Source organism: Oreochromis aureus, linkage group 12 (assembly GCF_013358895.1).
Source record: "Oreochromis aureus strain Israel breed Guangdong linkage group 12, ZZ_aureus, whole genome shotgun sequence".
NCBI lineage: Eukaryota > Metazoa > Chordata > Actinopteri > Cichliformes > Cichlidae > Oreochromis > Oreochromis aureus.
In genome coordinates this window covers 17,713,189-17,737,735 of record NC_052953.1, presented here as the reverse complement: position 1 = coordinate 17,737,735, position 24,547 = coordinate 17,713,189, and the positions used below count along the sequence as shown (strand labels likewise).

The 24,547-nt window shown below is 38.9% G+C and overlaps 1 protein-coding gene across 4 annotated transcripts in view; it reads right to left on the bottom strand.

Moving 5' to 3' along the window:
* The window catches only part of LOC116336440 (pikachurin), a 28,302-nt gene extending 9,154 nt beyond the window's left edge, over nt 1-19,148 (bottom strand). For 3 of the 4 annotated variants that reach the window (XM_039620397.1, XM_039620399.1, XM_039620400.1), the window contains exons 1-10: nt 18,572-19,148; nt 12,982-13,091; nt 7,238-7,324; nt 7,038-7,064; nt 6,678-6,795; nt 6,435-6,570; nt 3,826-3,992; nt 1,600-1,674; nt 404-516; nt 57-304 (exon numbers count right to left, since the gene is read on the bottom strand). In XM_039620397.1, the coding sequence (XP_039476331.1) occupies nt 57-304; nt 404-516; nt 1,600-1,674; nt 3,826-3,992; nt 6,435-6,570; nt 6,678-6,795; nt 7,038-7,064; nt 7,238-7,324; nt 12,982-13,091; nt 18,572-18,677 (1,187 nt within the window). In that variant the 5' untranslated portion in view covers nt 18,678-19,148. The remainder of the gene's footprint in view (nt 1-56; nt 305-403; nt 517-1,599; nt 1,675-3,825; nt 3,993-6,434; nt 6,571-6,677; nt 6,796-7,037; nt 7,065-7,237; nt 7,325-12,981; nt 13,092-18,571) is intronic. The other variant, XM_039620398.1, reaches the window with a different exon arrangement.
* Nucleotides 19,149-24,547: the final 5,399 nt, after the last annotated feature.

Sequence of the window (24,547 nt, the reverse complement as noted above, 5' to 3'; positions counted from 1 at the left end):
AACAGATATTAAATTAAATAATCATCTTAAAAAGGTATGTTTAACATCAATCTTACCTGGTAGGAGTGAGTGGGGCAGTAGTTTTGGTCTCAAGAGTGCTACTGGGCTGTGAAGTGACTGGGAAAAGCAGATCTGTAAACTCTGAAAAGATGGATGATGTGGTTGTGGAAACTGGTGCAGCTGTAACATTTGGAGGAGTCATGGTGTTCATACGGTAAACAACATTTCGACCAGATGGGGGACCAGAGTGTGAACGCAGTTGGGACTTCCTGTTGTCCTGACTTATACCCGGAAATGGCTTCAACTAGGAGAGAAAAGAGAGAAAATCAGCGAAAAAAATGAAGTGAGTGATAATCAAACAGACAATAGGTTGCAGTTTAGCTCTGGACTGTAAAAAACGCACCTCTTCAATGAAAATATCATAATCAGAGTCATCAATGTCAAAGCCATCTTCATCTTTGACCCCAGGATCTGTGATGTAACTCCCATAGTCACCGCTGCCAACATCTGATGCACCTGTTACAAATATCACAGAGGAACATGACTTGATAATTATTAGAAAAGAGAGCAATGAGTACAAAAGGACAACAACAGGTTATTAGGTAAAACACAAATCATGAATTCCATGCAGTGAATGCAGGTCAGAGAATCAATGAGCTGGGAAAGCTGAAGACATGAAAGAGGGATTGCAAATATACAGTAAAGCTCAACTTCAATCTTTATTTTTTGTACAGTAAAGTAAAGAAAATTATCATTCAAACTATAAATACAATACATCTCTTGGCCTAGTTCAGTGCAGCCAACCACAATCACTGCTTGACTTTCCATTTTGTGCTCATTGACACCCTCCGTATGGAGGGTAAGGACATATGATAGGGTTTTAGGAAATAATCTAATAATTTAAGATATTAGATTTCTGACTTTCATGAGCTATAAGCCACATCCTTAAAAATTACAAAAAGAAATGCTTGAAATCTTTTTCTTTATGTGCAATGAAAATGGAGCATATGAAAGCTAATCTTTTTCATTTCGTTCCCCTTTTTATTATTTGTTATAAACATGTTCTCCATTTTGACCTTTCATTGGCTTCTTGTTGAATACTGTTAGTTGGTGGACATAAAATCACTGAGCCTCCATTATAAAATGTGTCAGTCATTTTGCATGAACACAGTGGGCCACCAGTGGTTTCTTTCATAATATACTTGCAGGATCCAGGGGTACCCACTTAGCTCAGTGGGTTGAGCAACAAATAGCCTTAAAGGCAACTTCAGGTGCCTGGATTTTATTTTTCTCTCTGTCCATCTTCTCCTGTTTGCTCTACTGTCTCATCATAAAAAATAATAACAACTAAAAATAAAATAATTAATATGTATATTTGCAGTCTCTTTCCCATGTATGACAGTGATGCTACATTTAGCAACGGTGAATAAGATCAAAATGACAAACAATAACGGTGGTTTCACGGCAGAAGAAGCTCTGGTGTTTGGTTATGGCTGTGACAAAGGCTGATGGAGTGGCAAATGTGATCATACTTCTCATATTATGATTATGATAATGGTGACAATAGTAATCCAGCTGCTGGTAGCCCAGTAAGTCTACCTGTTAGTCTGTACCGAGGCTGCTGCACCACATACTGAAAAGTGTCTCCTCCATTCAGAAGTCTGCCATAAGAAGCTCACAGTGTGCAAAGACAAAGCCAGACAGTAAATACCTGGATTCCAATAAAAACCTGGGAATTGTTGCAAATTTATTTCACAATAGCAATAAAATGCATGTTAACTAATTGAGGAGGAATATAAATCAGCTTTTTAGATAAACAATATACATTTTTATATTTGTATAGAGCTTCATGATGTCCTTTGTACACACTAGAATGGAAAAGCAAACAAAAACAATATGAGCATGTTCAACATAGCGCACACACACACACACACACACACACACACACACACACACACACACACACACACACACACACACACACACACACACCATCCCTCTTACTCTGAGAAAGCTTCATCTTAGCTTACATAATCACTGCCCCCCCTTCTTCTTGCTCTTCTCCCCCCTTCATTCCTCTTAACTGTGTAAATGTACTAAATGCTGGAATCTGAGGGATAAAATCATAAACCTTTGTGTATTGCTGTGGAGTGATTATGCACAATTGAAAAATAAAATAACAATATACAGTATATATATATATAATTTATTGAATATATCATTACAAAAACTAAACAAAAAGAAAACTTGACTTTTAAGTTTGAAACAGTGCCAAGATTTAAACTGTGATTAGCACAGCCTAATGACATTAAATCCACTGAATAGCAAGTGCTGGCACAGAGGCAGGGGGGATGCCCAAAAAAACCTCTCATCAAACTAATCTGCTGTTGTGTAACAGTCCCCCTCAAACCATACCACCCTGTTTCTAACCACTCTGACCACACACAAACAAGAACCGCTGCAGAAAGAGCGGCAAAAAAAGTATGTCAGTCAGTCAAGCCCACGCCTGCTGCTCACTGAAGCAATGGTGCATTGTGTGCATGTGTGTGTGCATCCATTAGGCGTGTGCATGGGCAGAGAAGGGGTCTGGCATCCCATCCTTAATCCTGTCTGATGAGACTCGGACGTAACCCGCTTTTATCCCCTGCTGAGAAACCACGCTTCCCTAGACCCGCAATTTCTGTCGGTCTGCCTCTGTAATTCGCCCACTGTATGGTGTTCGTGTAACTTTCCTTCGCATCATTCTTAACAATGTCTTTTTAACTGAATCTGTCTCCCTGTCTGCCGCTCCTGCACTGTCTCTCTGAGCGGTCTCGCAGGACTTAAGGCTCTTGTTTCAATCAGAGCAGTTTACAACAATCAGACAGCTAACACAGCGTTGGAAGCGGTGTCGCCTGCAGGTCACAGAAGAGAAACCTGGATAATGTGATTGTGTTTACATGGCTGTTTAATTTCAGTAGTTATAGATGTAAAAAGCTGAAGCCCGACATGCACTGCAGCTCACACTCACGCAAACAAGCGTAACACCATGCCCATTAATCTTTAGGTGACTTCATCCTCGATACGTTTGACATTATTATTGCACATTTTTGTGCGTGTGTTTCTAGCACATACACACCTGTATGAATACATGTGCGTTTTAATATCAATCAGCTCCTTCCATCCCCCCAACCCTATCTTGCCCACAGCAGGAGGTTACATCAAAAATAATAATGTAAATGACTTTGTTGCGCCGTATCTCCATTATCCAAGGCTTTGGTCACAAAAACCCACTGACACACTGCCGGGTGCTGTCCTACATTCAAACTGCACACAGTGTTTCCATGCCAAAGCCTTACCCGAGTTAAATCATTTTTACGTCACATGAGGTTTGAGGAGATTTTGGCCTCCAAAAAAAAAACTACAAACAAAAAAAAGCAAAATTTTTAAGACATCTGAAAAATATTTGTGAATATAATATATTGGCCAGTTTCATTCAGATCAGTAGACTCACACAGTGTTGGTCAGGAGATAGAATATGTTAATAATAATGTGATTTAACAGTCATCTGTAATGTTTTGGTGCTTTCTTACATGATTTACTATTGCTGCACACTGCTGAGAGAGAATTTCACTGACTCCACAGGAACACCGGGGTGTTTTGTAAAGCATGAGGATTAGTTTGGTAATGCAATAATATGCATAGTCTGTTTTGTTTAGCGTGGGTGTATTGTTTAAACTATACTGAAAAAGAGCTTGTTTCAAAATGTGGTTCTAAAAAGAGTAATGAGGGCGCATGGCCACCGCGACATAAAACTCTGGCTCAGATATCAACATTCAGCCTTACCGAGCGTGCGCACGGGGTTGTTGATAGGACTGGGTGGGCTAACTCCGTGTTTGTTGACCGCCCTGACAACAAACTGGTACTCTGTTTCTGGAAGTAACCCTTTCAGAACCATGGAGTTAGTCTCAATGGGCTCACGAATGTATGTCCACTCTGTGTCCATTTCTGGCCTGAGAAAAGAAAAGACAGTACAGGCATAAAGATACAAATATAAGAAGATTAATTTGACACTCATTTGATGTTTGATCGTTTCAAAGACATCAATTATCTTTTTTTTTTACTCCTCAGTTATTTTGTCTTTTAGAAATCAATGAAAAAAAAGGGTGATTACACTCAAAATCTCTCCAAAGTAATTGTTTTTAGAATGACGGTATGTTTTTGTGAGGGATCGAAACTGTGGTGTAATCTTCCACTTGATTGTGTTGTCCCTACTGAAAAAAAAAAAATCTATAAGCAGTGGCATGGAGTACAGTTTCAAGATTGAATCTGAATAATTAAAGTTGTAAAAAGAGTTTTCAAAGAATAAAAGAGAGATTATTTGACTGATTATTTGTTTCTTTGTTGTTTTTGTTGTTGTCATACTACCACTCTGGAGATCCTTAAAGAACATTTTTGATTATCGTAAAAGTCAAGAAAAAACTAAAACAGTGAAGTCTTGAACTTTTCCTTAATCTCCAGCTTCCTTTCTTTGCCTGATTCAGGCAGCCTGGGGCCATAACTCTCTCTTGAAAAGAGGCATCTTCAACAGCAGCTTCCACTCTCTTCAGTGAGGCCTCGTTTGATGTAAGGGGGGACAAAGATTTGCCTCTGAGATGGCCCTTCTGTGTTGAAAATCTCCCCGCATGCAAACAGACACTTATTCTTGTCTGCTCGCTCACAGTAAGTGTTTTTCAGCCCACCCGTCTCTCCTCTCTTTGCTCATTCGCGGGGTGTTGATTCTGCACCGTGAAGGGCGACACTGCTGTGTTTTTTAAAGCTTGCTTCTTTTTATAGCTTTTAAACTCTTCTTTCTTTTATGACTTGCTTTTAAACATGTCTTTTAAATACCATCTGATATTTCACAGAAAAAAAAATATCTGGCAAATCATCAGACAATTCGAGACAAATTATTTCTGACCTCAACTTTTTTGGAAGAACACTTGTCTAGACATGGGAGGTTCTTTATCTGAGTGCTTCTATGTGTGCGTTTGTGTGTGTGTGGCTGAACATTACTAAACAAAGAATGAAACTCATTCTTTCACATGTCACAACTGACCCTTATGTCAAAACACAAAAGCTTACACTGAACAGACAGGAAAAGCCTCATGAAAGTCACTGTGAAAGAGAGCTGTGTGTGCCCTGTTTAGTTATTTGAATCTGAGTAGGTGCAGATCTCTACATCCGTTAATGCAGACCAGCTGAATTTTGTTTGAAATATGGTTTCTTTTAAGTACATTATTAGCGCTCTGCTAGCTTTCAAAACTGTTACTGATTAACACTGTATATTATTGATTTATTCCTAGATGTTAATCACGTCTAATAATGAAAACATTATTATTGCTTTAGCAGTGAAAAGGTCCTGCTGGACACACAACAGATGTTGTCATGTGTCCAGCGTCTGCATGTTCCATGTCAAGAGCCTCAAAAGACTGAGGAGTTGATCAACTTCAGGAAGCAAATCATAAAAACTGAATGCTGGGGAAACCACTGTCCTAAAAAACAAGTGCAAGCAACAAAATTTGATTTTACTGAGAGTCACTTCAGGTTGCTTTGCAGCACTGTAGTGGCAGACCCTTTCAAAGTCAACTCAAGGTATCTGATTAAGTAAATCTGCAATGAGAAGTTGCTGTTTTTACGTTTCAGCCCATGGAAGGATAAAACACCCAAAGAATGAGAGGTTGTGGTATCTATGTTTTGAACCTTTTAAGCAGTAGTTTTTAACTCTGGGGTTCGGACACCCTGAGGTGTTGTAAGATGCATTCATGTAGTTGATGTGAAGTAAAAGCATACAGCTCGGTAGCAGGGAAAGCTCCTGGCTAAATGTTAGATATCAACGCAACAGGGTTTGTCATTGCTGGTGTACCTGAAAATCAAATACACATTTCACATTTGGTTTATAGACATGAAAGTCGAGTTGATCTCCTAACACTCCTAGCAAAATGGAAAATAAGATTTTGCAGAACTGTTCTTTTAGGTCTGCTCTTTTCCTCCATGACAACAACACTCAGTCTTAACTTGTTAAGTACATATATGAGCTGTTTTTTAAGTGCTTGCATAAATTTTTTTTTTTTTTTTACGCCATTTCGACTCAAAAAACACCTTCTGGTGCTGAAGTTGACAGCTGTACAGAACCATACAGTAAAATTACTACTCCTAAAGTTGGAACTACTGATGTTATGGAGGACGCGGTTTGCACCGTCTGTTTGCCACTATTTTTATTTTATGTAATGTTCAGCTCTCAAAACTGTCAAAACAAATTGGCTGGTTCTCAAAAGCCAGCAAGCCAGAACTAGCTCCAAACCAGCACTGGTGTTGTGTTGATGTAAAAGAGGTGACTGGTGTTTGTGCTGGTGCATGTGTCCTATGTATTAACATCAAGTCGACAGTGATGAAACCGGTCAGTTCTGACTGACCTGATGTAAGCTACCAGGAAGTGAAGAACAGGTGCGCTTCCGTCGCTCTCGCCTTGCTGCCACGATAGCGCCAGCTCTGTGTCGGATACGGCCATGACAGTGGGCTGGGAGGGGGGTGAAGGGGGCATGCACATTTCTAATGCCAGGGGAAAGAAACTGTAGTCAGTGAATGGTGTAAACGAACTACTGTAAAACTACTGGCATCGACTGTAAAATGATCTCCGTCTACTCACATATTCTTACCCTGTGAAGCAGTGCTGATGTCTCTGGGCATGCTGGGTCTTCCCTCCCCTGCCCAGCCATATGCTCCAACACTGACTCTGTATTTAGTGTTCACCTTCAGATTACTGATGTCCACATCCTAGAAGGTGAATGTAGGAAAGCGATAAAGAAGCAGGGCAATGATGGTTAGAAAGAGAGAGGGATGAAGTAGAACAAAAGAAAGCAAGGATGACATTATTAATTAGGGATTTTCTCAGCATCAGAGTGGAAATAATATCAGGTCCACAAATAAATGTCAGTCGTGACAATAAAGCAGGAGAAGCATATAATTTTATAGAGAAAAGGCATAATGTGGAAAGCAGTGGCTAGCATGGTACTTACAAAGCTTGCTTGTCCATCAAATTGTCCCTTTGAAAAAGAAAAAAGCCGATGTTTGCATAAAATCACAGTGTTAGGACTTTAATAACAAGTTCAAACTGCAACATCCATTCAGGTTTCCTCTAAGCAAATACACCATTGTCTACAAGTGACTGCTAAAAATGCAACACTTATTACAGGTGAATGTATCTTTGGATACTAACAGTAGTCAGCATGTCCAAGCTGAGCGGGACCTCCATTATAGACGCAGTCCCTACTGTACGGCCATTCTTCATCTCTGTGTAGAAAACCTGGACGATACAAACATTCATAAAATGCAATGAGTTTTTGGTTTCTTTGGTTTTTGCCTTTCCGTTTTAAAGACATAGCGACAACAATGTCAAAAGAGGGCTCGCTAGAAACAATTTCTGAGGAAACAGAGAAGACTGTTTGTAAACTTAAATCAACTGGCCACCCTGCATGTTTATGGGGTAGCTCTGTAGTTGACTAATCCTCTTAGTGAAGACATATGGTCAAAAGCAGAGCACATGCAGTCATACTGATCCACAAATTGCTAATGGGTGACTCAAAACAAAAACAAGGGAAGAAGGAAGGAAGCAAGGGTTTGGGTTGTCTTAGAGTATACCACATTCAAAGAGAGGAAAAACTAAAATTATGACTCGTGTTACAAAATAATCTCTTTTTTTGTTGTTGTTGATGACTTTATATCAGGAGCTGAGCAACCAAAAAGCAACAGGTACATCTCAGTCCCCTGAAGGTCTACATCAGATGTTACCATGTTATCATGTTGCCTAGAAACCATCTACAAATGGGCTAAAATGAAAGATTTTATATAACTTATATGTGTGTGTGTGTGTGTGTGTGTGTGTGTGTGTGTGTGTGTGTGTGTGTGTGTGTGTGTGTGTGTGTGTGTGTGTGTGTGTGTGTGTGTGTATACATATATATATACACACACACCTTATAACAGCATTGTTTCACTGTAATTTTATGACATTTTACATACTCAAAACTTAAATATTACTTTTTTATCTAAATCAGATCTTACAATGTCGTATTCCCTAACAAGCACAGACCAATGGGCTGAAAATGACCTACTCTTAGTACTGATGCACCTGCAGTGTCTTATAAAACTAGCGTATTGTTTTAATTTCACAACCTTAACATCTCATTTAAATCAACACAAGCTGAATATTGTGATATATAATGATGTTGCTTCCTTCCTAAAATTACCTAACAATCAGCTAAAATAACATGTATATAATATGTATATACAATATAACAGGACATGGATACAGGCACGTACTGGTCGCTCAATAATAAATCAAATTTGCAGTCAGTCGATTTTATGTTAAAACTTCCCTGCAACTTTTTTTGTTCATTAGTGAACGGAAACTGAAAAAAGCCAGGCCGACTTTAGTGTTTAAAGTGCAGCTTGCATAGAGTGGAGCAGACAATAAATAAAGATTTGTGACCACATCTTGCATGGCTATACTGTCCCTGTAAAAAATCATATCGTGAAAGGGTTCCACCCCAAAACCAGAACTTTCAAATATCAATCTAGCGCTCAAGGCCCTCTTAGTGGACAGTGAGATGACAGCACTTTAGAAGCAGAAAAAAGAAAGTGGGGGCCACTCATGCCAGTGGTGTGCAGAAGGAAATGGAAAATTTTTTCAAAGGAAAAAGAGAGAAAATTTGATTTGTGACATATCAGAGAATTTGTTCTTTATGTTTGCCAGTTTGAAAAACCTTTCTATGCATTTTGAAAGAGCTCTTGAAAGAATTATGTAAGTCCACTTCTGGGAAAACCAAATACTTTTTTTTTCTCTTGGTTTTAAACATTTTTTTTCTGGGACACTTGGACTCAAAAAATAAAAATGGTTCAAACTAGAAAGAAGTCCTCCACAATGAAACATCCATATTCAAACCGAGGATAACAGGATTTCAATTTTTATGAATAAGGTAGCTAACATCTGGCTTAAGACTTTACTATGAAAGATATGTAAAATGTTTAATTACACCAACATTAAATATCTAGCTACTCTAAACTTGTGATGCAAGTTTGTTGTATGACTCATTTCATAAAAAAGTTCACAACCTTCTATTGTTAAAAACCAAAAGTTCAGCAGAACATGGGAATCCTTTGCTATTGGATTCTAGAGGAGCACAGCAAACAGAGCAAAATAGAAAAGTTTCTATGATCGCCTATATCAGGGGTTAAAGATGTGGAACGGAGCTGGATATTTTTCAGATAAATGTAGACATACATCAGCCGAGAGTTTAATAAAATACTAAGACTATGCTGAGAGATAAAATGTGCAAATGTAGTCTATCTGATTAAAAAAGTAACAAAGTCTTTCAGCTGCTTCTCCTGCCCCATTCAGACATGTACGCCTTTCCTTTAATCTGACAACTTCCCCCTTTATGTATGAACTTTTCCATATGTATGTCATTTTTCCAATAAAATTGTGACTCCTATCTAACACGGTTGAACCTAGTGATATATGTATATCACTCTGAACAAATTAGAATGTACAGTGTGCTGTCATTAATACATTAATGGACAGGAACACACGAGATTGCATTTGAGTTGCTCAGTTCACACAAATGACCTCTAAACAAGAATGAGCAGAAAAAATATAAAGTGAAACAGTTTGTTATTTGGCCCAATTTATAGATAATAAGGTTACACAAATAACATGTATGTCCTAGGAATAAGACAATTTCATGTTGATTAGCTACTGATTGGATGTGATGTTAGAAAACAACAAAGTGATACAAGGGTGTGAAAGCTCCATTCACATGGCCTGTAGGCTGGTTGGTGACCATCTAGATACCACTGGTAGCAAGGGAAAAGTTAGTATTCCCCAAAGGCTGTGAGTGACTGTTGAAGGATGATGACTGTCTCTATCTACTTGATGTCTAAAGCTGCAGCCATGCAAGCCAGGAGAATCACTTGTTTCTAGGGTGCTGAATGTGTACTCTGCAACTGATTGGCAAGTAGTTGCTGCAGGTTGTTGTCAGTTGTTAAATCTGACAACAACCTGCTGTTGTTGCCTAAATGTTGTTGTGAAAATCAGTTGCAAAAGAAGTGTATGGTGCTGCTCCAAAACTTCCTTGCTATTGCTTTACAAACACTTGCAAACTACTCGGTAAGTCGTAGTTAAACTGTGAAAAGTGCAGTGCAAACCAGAAATGTTTCTTCTTCTTCTACACTCCCTATTTTTTATTTGTTGTTATTTTATGTAACCTTTAATTAACCAAGAAAAATAAACTCTTGAAATTAATAGCATGTCCTGGCCAAGAAGGACAGTAGTCAAACATAAGTTGCATAAATTAATAGCACATATACATATATACAGTGGCTTGCAAAAGTATTCGGCCCCCTTGAACTTTTCCACATTTTGTCACATTACAGCCACAAACATGAATCAATTTTATTGGAATTCCACGTGAAAGACCAATACAAAGTGGTGTACACGTGAGAAGTGGAACGAAAATCATACATGATTCCAAACATTTTTTACAAATAAATAACTGCAAAGTGGGGTGTGCGTAATTATTCAGCCCCCTGAGTCAATACTTTGTAGAACCACCTTTTGCTGCAATTACAGCTGCCAGTCTTTTAGGGTATGTCTCTACCAGCTTTGCACATCTAGAGACTGAAATCCTTGCCCATTCTTCTTTGCAAAACAGCTCCACAACTGCCCTGTGATGGCCTCAGAGGTTGTCTAAGAGAATATTGGGAGCAACAACACCATGAAGTCCAAAGAACACACCAGACAGGTCAGAGATAAAGTTATTGAGAAATTTAAAGCAGGCTTAGGCTCCAAAAAGATTTCCCAAGCCTTGAACATCCCACGGAGCAGTGTTCAAGCCATCATTCAGAAATGGAAGGAGTATGGCACAACTGTAAACCTACCAAGACAAGGCTGTCCACCTAAACTCACAGGCCAAACAAGGAGAGCGCTGATCAGAAATGCAGCCAAGAGGCCCATGGTGACTCTGGACGAGCTGCAGAGATCTACAGCTCAGGTGGGGGAATCTGTCCATAGGACAACTATTAGTCGTGCACTGCACAAAGTTGGCCTTTATGGAAGAGTGGCAAGAAGAAAGCCATTGTTAACAGAAAACCATAAGAAGTCCCGTTTGCAGTTTGCCACAAGCCATGTGGGGGACACAGCAAACATGTGGAAGAAGGTGCTCTGGTCAGATGAGACCAAAATGGAACTTTTTGGCCAAAATGCAAAACTCTATGTGTGGTGGAAAACTAACACTGCACATCACTCTGAACACACCATCCCCACTGTCAAATATGGTGGTGGCAGCATCATGCTCTGGGGGTGCTTCTCTTCAGCAGGGACAGGGAAGCTGGTCAGAGTTAATGGGAAGATGGATGGAGCCAAATACAGGGCAATCTTGAAGAAAACCTCTTGGAGTCTGCAAAGACTTGAGACTGGGGCGGAGGTTCACCTTCCAGCAGGACAACGACCCTAAACATAAAGCCAGGGCAACAATGGAATGGTTTAAAACAAAACATATCCATGTGTTAGAATGGCCCAGTCAAAGTCCAGATCTACATCCAATCCAGAATCTGTGGCAAGATCTGAAAACTGCTGTTCATAAACGCTGTCCATCTAATCTGACTGAGCTGGAGCTGTTTTGCAAAGAAGAATGGGCAAGAATTTCAGTCTCTAGATGTGCAAAGCTGGTAGAGACATACCCTAAAAGACTGGCAGCTGTAATTGCAGCAAAAGGTGGTTCTACAAAGTATTGACTCAGGGGGCTGAATAATTACGCATACCCCACTTTTCAGTTATTTATTTGTAAAAAATGTTTGGAATCATGTATGATTTTCGTTCCGCTTCTCACGTGTACACCACTTTGTATTGGTCTTTCACGTGGAATTCCAATAAAATTGATTCATGTTTGTGGCTGTAATGTGACAAAATGTGGAAAAGTTCAAGGGGGCCGAATACTTTTGCAAGCCACTGTATATATCCAAATCTACACACTGGTTAAGCACAGGCAAAAAATAGAAATAAAATACAGAAACAACCAAATTTTATATACTTCAGATTCAATAAAAAAAATGTATAACTTAGAAAAAGTAATTTTCTAATGCCAGAAATAAAGGTAATAATATTAAAGCAAAAGATTCATAGCCTGAAATAACTGCCACCAAGTCATTTAAAATTGCCTTGAATTCATAATGTGTGACCAGTTTCTTAAGTTTTATTTGATTTGGCGGCTCATTTCTGGAGGAAAGAACTTGAATACAATCTGAATGGATTTTGTTGTTGTTGTTTTGTTAATTTAGTGTGACTCTTTGGGACAGACAAGGAGAATCTTTCCCATTTCCTATTTGCATCGCATTTTCTTCAAGTTTTCCTGCATCTCTGAAAATAAATGGCAAATCGCCATCATCTATGCAAACTACTGGCAACTGCAGCAGCAATCTGTTAGGGAGCAAACTAGTCACAAGGAGGTTCTTTACAACTGATTTCAACCAGTGACACCTCCACGTCTCAGCTGCTCAGAGAACACACATCTTTGACTGGTATGACTCAGGCCTTGGTTTTTCAGTAGTTTAAGAACAGTAGTTCCAAATCTGTCCTCTCTATTGGTTTGGCATTACCACCAGTTCATTTCATCATTGCTGGTATTTTTCTGGCAGTTGTGCATTACAAAACAATTATGTATAACCGGTGGAAGTTTAACTTTTGCCCCCTCTCCCTGTAGAGTAAAAGTACAAAGCAAATGCTAAACTTGCATAAACTGTATATTTGTAATGTGGGACTTGATAGAAGAATCCGACCTATAAGCAGGAAGAATGCTGATACAAATATTAAAAAAAAAAAACCCTTACCAACATACCTAGTGACATAATGTAATATAACAACTGAAATATTGCTTCAGTTGTTAAATTACATTATGTGTCTCTAATTACCTTATATCCAGTGATGGTGCTAACATGTCTCCGGGGCATCTTCCATCGTACACTGAAGGCAGTGCAGTTGATTGTCTCCAGCTGGATGTCTAATGGAGGACTCAGGCGATCTGGTTACACAGAGACGACACACTTAGTGACAGATATAATCAGTGAGGGAAAGAGGAGATATACAAGGGAGGAAAGTACAAGTTTGGTTGTATTAGAAAGCTGTGACCACCTAGTTTTGGACTTAAATAATGTTATGCCAGATACATTATGGAATTAGTTTGGATTTCATTGCAAAGAATCTTGATGTCCTGCTATCAGCACCGTTCAGTAAATGATAAAATAAAATTTACAACATAAACCTAAAGCTGCTGGAATAAATATTTTCATATTAACCATAATTCCAAAATTCACTTTTCTATTAAACGTATAAACAAACAAACCGATGAAGAAATATCATCATCAGTGTGTTATTGTACAGTACCTTCCCTGTAGGTGTGACTTGGTGGGATTAGCAGCCAATCAGGCCGATATTTTCATCAGGAATTGTTATAGACCAAAACTCAATAAAATTGAGTGTAACTATCTCAGTTACAGTTACACTGTGGCCAGTAACAACACCTCAGATGAACATGAATGCTGCTTTGTGTCTGCTAAATCATTAGCTGTTTAGCTAACATGCTCACCACAAAATATCAGTGTTGTGTTCTGAGGCTGTTTCCCAGTCTTAAGTCTACAAAAATGTTGTAATGCAGATTTCAAATGTGATATTTTAAATCTTTACTTAGTACTTTCTACATGTTGACAATGCACACCATATTTTTAAGAATCATAATTACAATGCTTATTAAAATTGTTGATCAATAAATCGTTAAGGTAAGCTTGAAGACCTTGGTGAAAAGGCAGAATTTCATGGATTGTTATAATAAACTAATAACAATAAAGTGGTACAGATATGTTTGTTCTGTGTTACTATTCAAGCACTCGTTTGTTGTTTTTGTTTTTTGAAGAAAAAAAATAAAGAGGTTGCTTGCAAAGTGTGCACCATTGCCTAACCTCTGGATTGGTGCTTTGCTGCCAGTTTTGAACAAAATAAAGTCTGTTGCAACATATTTCCCAACAGTTAGTAGCAGTCTGGAAAGAAATTACACTCTTTTCCACTTGAGTGCATTTGTGTGGTGAACAAATGGACCACTTAGTTGGCATAACCTGTAACTTGATGTTCTGGCTTATAATATCAACTGACTCTGACTTCAGATGTCATTTTTTTCATGGTTCTAGATACTACAAAGGTATGTAATTGCCTTCCCAGTGTTCAGCAACAGCTTTAAAACACAGTACTTAGAAAAGTTCTTAAAAGAGCAAGAAAGAGCAGCTACGGAGCTGTCGATCATTAGGACTTCTACTGGCTTCTAATGTCCTGTGACGTGTCATGTGGAGAAGCATGAGCAGACAGCGACGTTTACAGATTCATATTCGGACACTTTTTTGTCAAAATATTTGTATATAGTGAATATTTGCCATAAAAATGCTAAATATTGCTCTACAGCACCTCAATTTGATGTATTTTAGTGTGCTTGCAGATAGATTTACCTCATTAAAAAATATGAAATGCGAGCGTTTGGTTCAAAATCTCAAATATTAAAAAGATCAGCCACAATTTTTCTGTCTGACTGACAGTCTGTGCTAGCTTTTACAGCCATGAACTGGTATTGAAATCAAAGAAACGTAAATATAGCAAAGCAGAGTGCTGTTAATTGAAATTCCATGTAGCAACACATCACTCCTCTTTTCCACTGTTCCTGTATTTTCTTTCCCGTGACTACCCTTTTCTCCCTCTCAGGATGACCTTACTCCTGCCCGCTTCGACCCTCTTTTTCCGTCATCTCTTTTCCTTTCTCGCACCCTTGTCTCTGCTCTTTCACCTGAGTGGATAATGAAACATGTCAGATGAATTCCCTGATCATTTATCTCTCCCCAGGGGTGTGTTCCAAGCAAACACATGGGTGCGCTGAACTCACAGATTTCAGATAGAGATAGAGAGAGGGGTCTCTGTGAATCATTAACTGTATGTCTGAAAACTTACAACAAACTACATGATGGATCGATGTGACTTTTAATACCTTTGAATGAACTGCTGTGAAACTGTTATTGCACTTAATTGTGTGTCGAGAAAAGCTTGATATAGCCATCTGACACTCATGGTGTTTAGCAGTTACCATTTGTCTTCCGTGCAAATTTTTTCCCTTCAAACATATAGAGGTTTGCACTTTTTTTTTTTAATGAAACACTATTAAAAAGGTTCATATTTAAAACCTTGTTATGAAACAACCTGCAGAACGTTTCTGTAAGATGCCATTCAGAAGTGCTCTGCAGCATGTGTAAGTCTTCATCTCTGGGCGCATTCACAGCTACTCAAGGTGGCTGATTCAGCGCAGAGAAGCAGTGTTAAAAACACTCAGCACCGACTCACACAAACCTTGAGAGTTGATTTAGCCAAAATAACCACTCTGAGGTTCAAGTGGCCGAATCGTTACTGTGCCACTTGTGAAAGAGGATTTATGGGTGTCTGGCGTGTGGTCCTCTCTGAAACTCATGTTAACAAAACAAATATTGATCAATCATATCTATATCGGAGATCACATTCGAGTATGGCCAAACATTAAAGACCTCAATGTCCACAAGCTGCACACTCTCACTGTCTCTTGATAAAGTAACAGACTTGCTTCTTATTAACATATTTTTTTAATGAATATGCATAATAGTAAAATTTCCATTTGAAAAGCCAAACTGTTGCTTTCACCCTAAAGACATGGTGAAGTTCAAAATGAGCATCAGAATGGGGAAGAAAGGTGTTTTAAGTAATTTTCTGCAAAACTGTTGATATACGGGGATTTTTTTTTCTGCAGAACCATCTTTAGTGTTTACAGAAAATGATACAAAAAAGAGAAAGCATCATGTGCGCAGCAGTTCCCTGGGTAGAAATCCCTTGTTGATACCAGAAGTCAGAGAAGAATGGCCTGACTGCTTTGAGCTGATAGGAAGGCAACACTAACTTAAATAACCACTCATTTCGTCAAGATATGCAGAAGAGCATTTCTGAACGGACAACATGAACAATGGACAAGCCTGAAGTAGATGGTCTACAGAAGCAGAAGACCACACCAGGTCCCAGTCCCGTTAGATAAGAACAGGCTATGATTCTCTCGAGCTCACCAAAATGGGTCAATATAAGATTTGGAAAACTGGTTGCTTGGTGTTATGAGTTTCAATTTCTGTTTTTACATTTGGATGGTAGGGCCAGAATTTGGTGTAAAACAGGGGTAGGCAACTCCAGGCCTCAAGGGTCGGTGTCCTGCAGGTTTTAGATGTTACCCTGGGTCTACACACCTGAATCAAATGATTAGTTCATTACCAGGCCTCTGGAGAACTTCAAGATATGTTAAGGAGGTAATTTAGCAATTTGAATCAGCTGTGTTGGATCAAGGACACATCTAAAACCTGCAGGACACCAGCACTTGAGGCCTGGAGTTGCCTACCCCTGGTCTAAACAACATGGAAACATGGATACATCCTGCCTGGTTGGCTGGTAGCAGTGGTGAACTATCCATCTGGTGGGAGCATCCCTTCATGACCACAGACATAACGGGATGTATTTTCTTATGGCTGCTTCCAGTGGGTTAGCACGCCAAGTCACAAAGCTCAGATCATCTCAAACTGGTTTCTCAATCACAACAGTTACTTCACTGCGATTGCCTCCGCAGTCACCAGAACACACCCCAGTAGAGCACCTTTGGGATGTGGTGGATCAGGAGATTTGCATCATGGATGCAGTCGACAAATCTGCAGTAACTGCGATAACGTGCCAATATGGACCAAAATCTCTGAGGAATGTTTCCAACACCATGATGCATCTATCCAGTGAAGAATTAACACAACTCCGAAAGCAATAAGAGCTCCAATCAGTGTAAATTGGCTGGTAAGTGTACGATGTCAAAATTTCCATCTGTCACATACAGTTAAACCAGCATATCCAGCATAAGTTAATACTGTTTATTTTAAGTCCAAACTGTACCATGCATCATCACAGCAACACATGATTTTCCTCAGTTTCAAATGTGTGAATATGAAGTCTTTTTTTTCATGTGCTACAAGATCGAGGGCACTTTCAAAAAGCTGCTTTCATAATATTTGCTCTCACTCAATCAGCAATTATCAAATCTTATATTCAGATATTTTCTTTCTGAATGAGCCACCTATTACCTCTGATTCTCTATCATCCATTTATGAAGAAATGCAGGTCTTTTCAGGTATGAGCCATTCAGAGATCATTTTTAGTAAGACACATGCTTTTATGGTTCTCTTCAACAAATCTAAGGGATAATTACACAAATCTTTTTACAATTACTAAAAAAAAATAAAATCTAACGCACTAAATGTAAGGAGATGGAATATGTTTGAAAAAAAATGGGAAAAATGAAAAAACAACCATTTTCACTTGTTCAATTACTAATCTGTATTTTAAAAGGGGGCAAAACTGTCAAAGTCCTGAAAAAGAAAGACCACCTGGATGTCATTCACTGTGGACCCCTTCTTAATTTTTAAGCTTGAATTTAAGTGTTTTCATTAAAGACAGATGTGACACATGTGGACACTGAGTCCTGTTGACATTCTCCCCTCCCTAAGAATGAGGTCTGAAAGACCTCAGAACAAAAACAAGTACAATTGTCACTAGCAGTCATGAAGACAGAAGTAAAATCATTCTGTTTTTGGCAGTCTAAACTGTGGTGAGTTTATTGTGCTGACAGACAGATGTGAAAGTCAGCCTGCAGTGGCCTGTGGGCCCGTAAGAGTGAGGGCGGGAGAAATACAAGAGTCAGGCAGAGTGACAGTGAGAGAAAAAGGAAGTGATGGAAAGAGAAAGAAAAGGAAAGAAAGGGGACCAAAGTGAGGAAAGGGAAAAGAAGGACAAAGAGTGAGGGAGTGGAGGCTGTGCGCATATCATGAAATCAACATCCAGGGATTTCTGTCCAAAGGACACATTGGCAAGTTTAATGATGGCTGCCCCAGTAAAGCTGAAGATTTCATTTTCTTTCATTCTATCCAGCTGACATATTCTGTAAAACTTGTAGCCAGCTTTTATCATCATAAAGTATGCCTTGAGATGAGAAATTTCCATTTTATCTGGTTTTACAGTCCAGACCATAAATATTTACTCATTTCTTGCTCTTCAGGCACTGTTCTTAAGCATGTGCAATTGGAAATGAAATAGCAGATAATAAATTCAAGTAACATTTATCTTTTGTAATGAAACCAGGTTTTTTATGAATATGGAAAAAATATGAAAGGGACAGGTCTCTTAGGGACATTAAAGTAATACTAAGATATTAGGTATGATGGAAAAACTTTGCATAAAATTGTGTAAGGTTAAAGCAGACTTAACGTTACTGGTGTAATGCAGCAAACATGATGAGCATATACAAATACTGTGATTACATCCACAAGGCTTCAATATAAAGACCAACTTAAAAAATCAATAATGATTAGGCTATTGTTATAACCGTAACACCTTGTCGGAGCTGGTTTTAGCTGCAGAACTTACCAGACCTTCGAGCATTTGATCTTCTTGCACAAAAGCAAACGTTGGCTGTGCAAATTGCAAAGAAAAGTAGATACAAAAGACTTCTTTCTTTGCACTTAGATTCCATGTCTTGTTTTGGTCGAGATTTTCAAAACCAGTGACCAATGTTCATTTTACCACACATTCAAACGCGCGTGTAAATGCAGCTAATCCCGTCGCTGATAAAAGTTTTCTTAAATACAAACGTTTTTCATCCAAATTTTGGGAACGAACGCCATCCAAAGACGTGCAGGGTATGTCCGAGAGGAGAGGGCATCTACGGTTTGACACTGATAAGATTACAGTCTGCAAAAGATCAGTGGGAGGGACACATTAACGGACGGACGGGCAGCCACGGTGCTCTGACAGGCGCTCTGACAGACGATGGAGAGGGCTGTTCCGACAATTCACGCGTAATGCGCGCAACTGAACGGTGGCCACGGTGATTCTTTTTACTCGCGGAGATCCATTTCCTTTCGCTCCAGTCCAAGTATTAGACAACAAATAAGATGGACAGCGAAGTGCAAGAACGTAGGGCCATTTAGAGCTAAGAGGATAATAAGCGTCTAATCCGCACACTGGACACAGATGGAGAGCGTGTCTTTACGCAAAAGCAGTGGAGCCGCTCAAGCAACAGACACTCCATATGAATACTGTGTGTGTGCGTTTGTAACTGGGTGGCTGTGTGTACAACAAAATCCAAAGACAATAAATTAATTGATTAATAATGTTAGTGAGTGCCACGGTTAGTTATCATTAATGTGTCACTAAATTACCGAGAGAATACGTAACCATTCATTACGTTCTTCATAGGAGTCTCAGCCTGAAAGAAGTAAAATCTAATCAAGAGGAAGGGTCTCTGTATGATTTAAAGAGAGAGAGAGAGCGGTAAGGAGAGGTAGAGAGAGGTAGAGTGAGAGAAAGAGAGAGAGAGAAAGAGAGAGACAGAGAGAGAGAGAGAGAGAGTTAAACCCTCATGGTGGAGGCAGGCAAGGAGGGCCAAAAAAGAAATAAGTATAGCACACATAATACAACGCACTTTTTGGTGTTGATAAAGTGTATTACCTACAGACTTGGTGAAAATGTAGTTTCATCCATTACATGTCCTACACATATTAGTGTCACAGCAGTAGCAGAGGGCCTATTAACCCGAACTATCCACCTGGAGGAACACATTTTGTAACTTGATTCCATTTTGGTGTCCATTTTTGTTATATTAGTTAGGCTAGATAAAACTCTAACCCACAGCTAGGAACCACTCTGATTTGTTAGGCTATTTTCATTTTCACTGCTGCTCATCTACTTCAGCTTAATTTTCTCTGCCAGGCATATTCCACCTCAAGAAAAGGTATGAAAAATTCAATGATCCCTCAAGCCATGCGAGGTAATTTGAAAATAATTTTGTCTCATTTTGATCTAGTATTTTATCCCTGACACACACACTCAAAATTAATCCTGTGGGAAATAGAAAATGCATATTTGGGGGCATAAAATAAATTCCTGCAGAGACATAGTTTTACCTGTAAACTACATTAAGTTGTGGTCAGAAGTATACATACAATCATCATAGGCATGATTGTCATGGTAATTTTTTTTTCGCTCTTAATGATTTCTTTGAACAGTTCTTCTACCAAGGTGGAATAATTGTACAACAAACATCTTTAATGCCTTTAGAAAAACAAGAACTGGTGTGCAAGTTTGAATTTATTTGGGATTTTCTCTGATCCGCACAGGGTCAAAGTATAATATCAGGTTAAAATATACAAGTGTTGCTGAAGGTTCTACAATGCCTTTTAACTAGACAAGGCCAAGACCTGTTAACTTCCCATTATCATGACTGACCACAACTGGTAGTTTATCGTTGCCAGCATAACAAAGGTTTGTTTTACTGGATTCATCAATACTCAAAATAATAGTAAAGTCCAACGAATTTTAGTGAAGATCTAAGGAGAAGAATTGTAGATCTGCACAAGTGGGGAAGGTCTCCTGGAGCCATTTTTAAACAACTGCAAATTCCAAGATCATCAGTTCAAAGAATTAAGTACAAATTATTTTGGATATGTCACCATGTTGGCAAGGTCTGGAAGAAGACCCAAACTCTCACCCTTAAATAAGAGGAAATTAGTTAGGCTCAAGCCTCCCATGAACTGGAAACTGCTGACACACTAGCATCACCATCTACAGTGAAGCCAGTTTTAAGTCACCATGAACTGAAAGGGTGTTGACCAAGAAAGAACCCCCTGAGCCAAATGACACCTTCAAGGTTTAATGAAATTTGCAGTTGTCCACATGGACAAGCCAGGTGCCTTCTGGAGAAAGGTTATACGTTCAGACAAGACAAAGATTGAGTTGTTTGGCCTCAGTGACAAAAGGGATGTTTGGAGTATTGAAGGAGAGGCTTTCAAACCTCAGAACATTGTACCAGCTGTCAAGCACGTCGGTGGTAGCATCGTGATCTTTGGCTGTTTTGCGGTCATTGGTACAACAATCCCAACACACATCAAAACTGGCTTTGGAAAGGATAAAGCAGGCGAACATTAAGCTTCATCCCAAAGCTCCAACCTCAACCCTGTTGAAAATTTGTGGACTATGCTTAAAAACTGGGTCCATGTCAAAAAAGCCAATCAATTTACATAAACTCTACTAATTCTGCCAAGAAGAGCCATCAAATGCCAGAATTATGTTACAAGCTTGCTGATGTGTACCAAAGGTATTTGGCCAAGATGCAACTTAAGATATATTTAACCAAATATTAGTGGAGGCGTATGCATATATTTGAGCTTGCAGGTATACCGTATGTAAATTAGAGAAAATCCAACATAAATTCAAAGTTGTGTGCACCTAGTTCCTGTTTTTTAAAGTTATTAAAGACGTATGCCGTACAGTCATTCCACCCTGGAGAAACAACAGTTCAAAGAAATCATTAAAAGCCCTAAATTACCCTGACATTAATACCATGATGAGCATATGTACATTTCTGACCTGATATAATTCCACACACAAGTTCCACAAGTTCATAATTTTAAAAGGAGTCCCAGACACCTGGAATTGTAGAAGCATTATTACAGTAATAGCCAAGACTCATTAAGGGTTAGTAACCTGCAGACACTGGATTTTTTCATCTGCATTGGTTGGCTGCTGACTGACTGTTGGGAGCAATCTGGGGTTCGGTGTATTGCCCAAGGGCAATTTAACATGAAAAGAAACCAAAAAGAAAAAATCTGAGAATATCAAGCCACAGCTGCCCACAGTTGTTTTAGTAGAAGTTCAAAAAGAGCAAGCAGACCCTACAACAAATCAGCAGTTCTTATTCACTCAGTCAGTATGGGAATATTGATTGTATGCTCTCAGCAACAAGGTAGAGTTCAGTTCAGACTCTGGTAGATGGAATTTTAACTGTTTGTCATCAAAAATGAAAATTACTGCATTGCACCCAAGTGTTAACTTTCTGACCGGTTTTATAACACAATGTACAACAGAAGTGAGGTCCCTGTGTATTAAATGTCATATAATTAAAAACTATGCCACCTTGTAGTAATTTGGCACTTCTAGGTTGAATTTAATGCTATTGCAGCAATAGAAATGCACCTTTATATCTTTTGTTTTCATCTAATACTTCATATAACTATGTTTATTTGTCATGAAGGTTCAGTTCTCTTTGGGAAGGAGGATACCAGCCTTGCGCAGGTTTTAGGAAAGATGTTTTCCAAATATTTTTCAGCTGCCTCTTTCTGTAGGGGATATGCTACTCTACATTTATCTTCAAAATGCCAGAAACATGTTCCATTAGATTCAAGTCAGGTAGTATACTTGCTCAGCTTGCAGTTTTGGGTGAAATCTGGGGTTCAGTGTATTGCCAAAGGGCCTTTTTTTCAGTTTTGAGGGGTTTTTTTCAAATTTAAAATCTTTCAAAATGCTGATATATATTTGGCAAAGTGCTTTGGGTCATTATCATGCTGTAATCCTCCTCTTCTGGTGAGCTTCTGGACACTAATCTGGTCAGCTAGTATTTTGGTAAGGTGCATTTGCGGTGCCATCTGTAAATGTTATCTATTCAACACCACTACCACCTCTATACTATGACTACATTTCTTATGGCTGTATGGATTTGTGGCGCACACACTGGAACCCATTTGAGATGAATAAGTGCTCTTATTTTCCCAAAAGATATCTTTTTATATTTGTGTGTTTTTGCTCTTGCAAGCAAGTGTATCTGTAACTTGGATAATCTTCAGAAGTTGTCCAAAATCTCACATAAACTCTTGTGCTAAGTGTGAATCACTTGCCCGTCTGTGTTTTTACAGCTAGAGCACTGTCAGCGGTGTCATTTTGTGGCTATGGCTTTGATGGCTTGTTCTACACCTCCTGATTACCGCTGAGACAGTCTTTCTAATGACTTTCAGCTGGTCACCAATCTTCACTCAGCTTTTTCCATTTTTGTGAGGTCTCACGATCAGATTTAACAGTTGCCCTGAAAATGGTTCTGTGTGGAGCCGTGATGTAAACGTGCAGGCAGACACAGCCTGTAGGTCTAGAACTGAGAAATTTTATAACCGTGTTCATGCAAAAGGGGACCTGTAAATGATAAATGGGCTGTGACTTATATGAGACATATGCTTTTCTGCTCAAAGTGCTTTTAGACTAACAGCCACCCTCTCCCATTTACGCACACATTCATACAGTTCTTTATTGCCTTAAATCCTTTCTACCTATCATGCATGAACTCACACGGTATCTTTCCCACGGACACTTCAACATGCAGACATGTGGACCAAACAACAAGTTGACAACCTACTCTACTGCCTGAGCCACAGCCACTGATATCACAGGTGTGCTCAGTTTTAATTCAGTGATTGAAGGTTTTTTAATTAATTTGTTTGTGTTTTGATAGTGCATAAGAGAAAATACGCCACTCTGCCAATTTAGAAATAATGCAGTTATGGAGAGGTGACACAGTTTTAAATCATTTGACATTTACGTCGTATGTTACTTACTTCCATCCCACACTTTATGTAACAAAGAGGGCTGTCAAAGATGGAAGAAATGACCTTTTTACATTTTACATTCATGACAACGTCAAAGCGAGCTCACGCTGGACCAGGTATGCACGCAGACAAAATGAAATGATGACGAAGAGGCAAACTTTGCACTGATATACCACTGCAAAGCCAACGCCTCTCTGATATCTCACTCAAAGAGGACAGCTGACTAAGTCTTGACTGCAGTTAGCAATGGCAGTCCTTTTAAAGGAATGTGTTTGTAGGGTCTCAGTCATCCAGGTGATGGTAATCTAAGGAGCTTGGAGAGAAGAGCAACTGGACTTCCTCTCATCTCAGAAGCTTCTTCAGTTCTGAGTTCTAATGAGTGAAGTTGTTGCTCTGTAACACAATCAGAACAACATATACACTCTGAAGAGTTAACAGGTCTTTATTCTGTGCATATTTCCCTTCATAATATGTAGTTTATCACTGATTATGCTTCGAGTTTGAATCACAGGCCTCCAAATAATACATACTCTAATAATGCATAATCTAAGCTGTGTTAATTCCTTTTCTTTTAAGTTGTCCACATGTGTCTTCTAAAACAGTTTGGCCCTTCCCCTGTGACCTCTGACATCAAGGTTTTGCCCATAGAACTGCAGATTTTCTCTGTTTTGGGCAATTTTTTTGTAAACCCTATGGTTGTGTGGGAATATTATCAATGAAATCTTAATTCTCTACACTATATTTCCATTGTGACATAGTAAAAAAAATAGTTTTATTTAGATGATACAAAAGCTTCTTTTCAATCCTAACCAGTGTCAGGGTTGGCAGTTGGGATATCTGGAGCTTGTAAACCGCAAAAAATAAGCTGAACTGCAATAAAGTCTAGTGTCTGCATAACGAGGCTCAAGCATCACAATTTAGTTCAGTCCTGAAAGAAGTGAAATTATTGGCAAAATCCAAAGGAGGTTTCAAG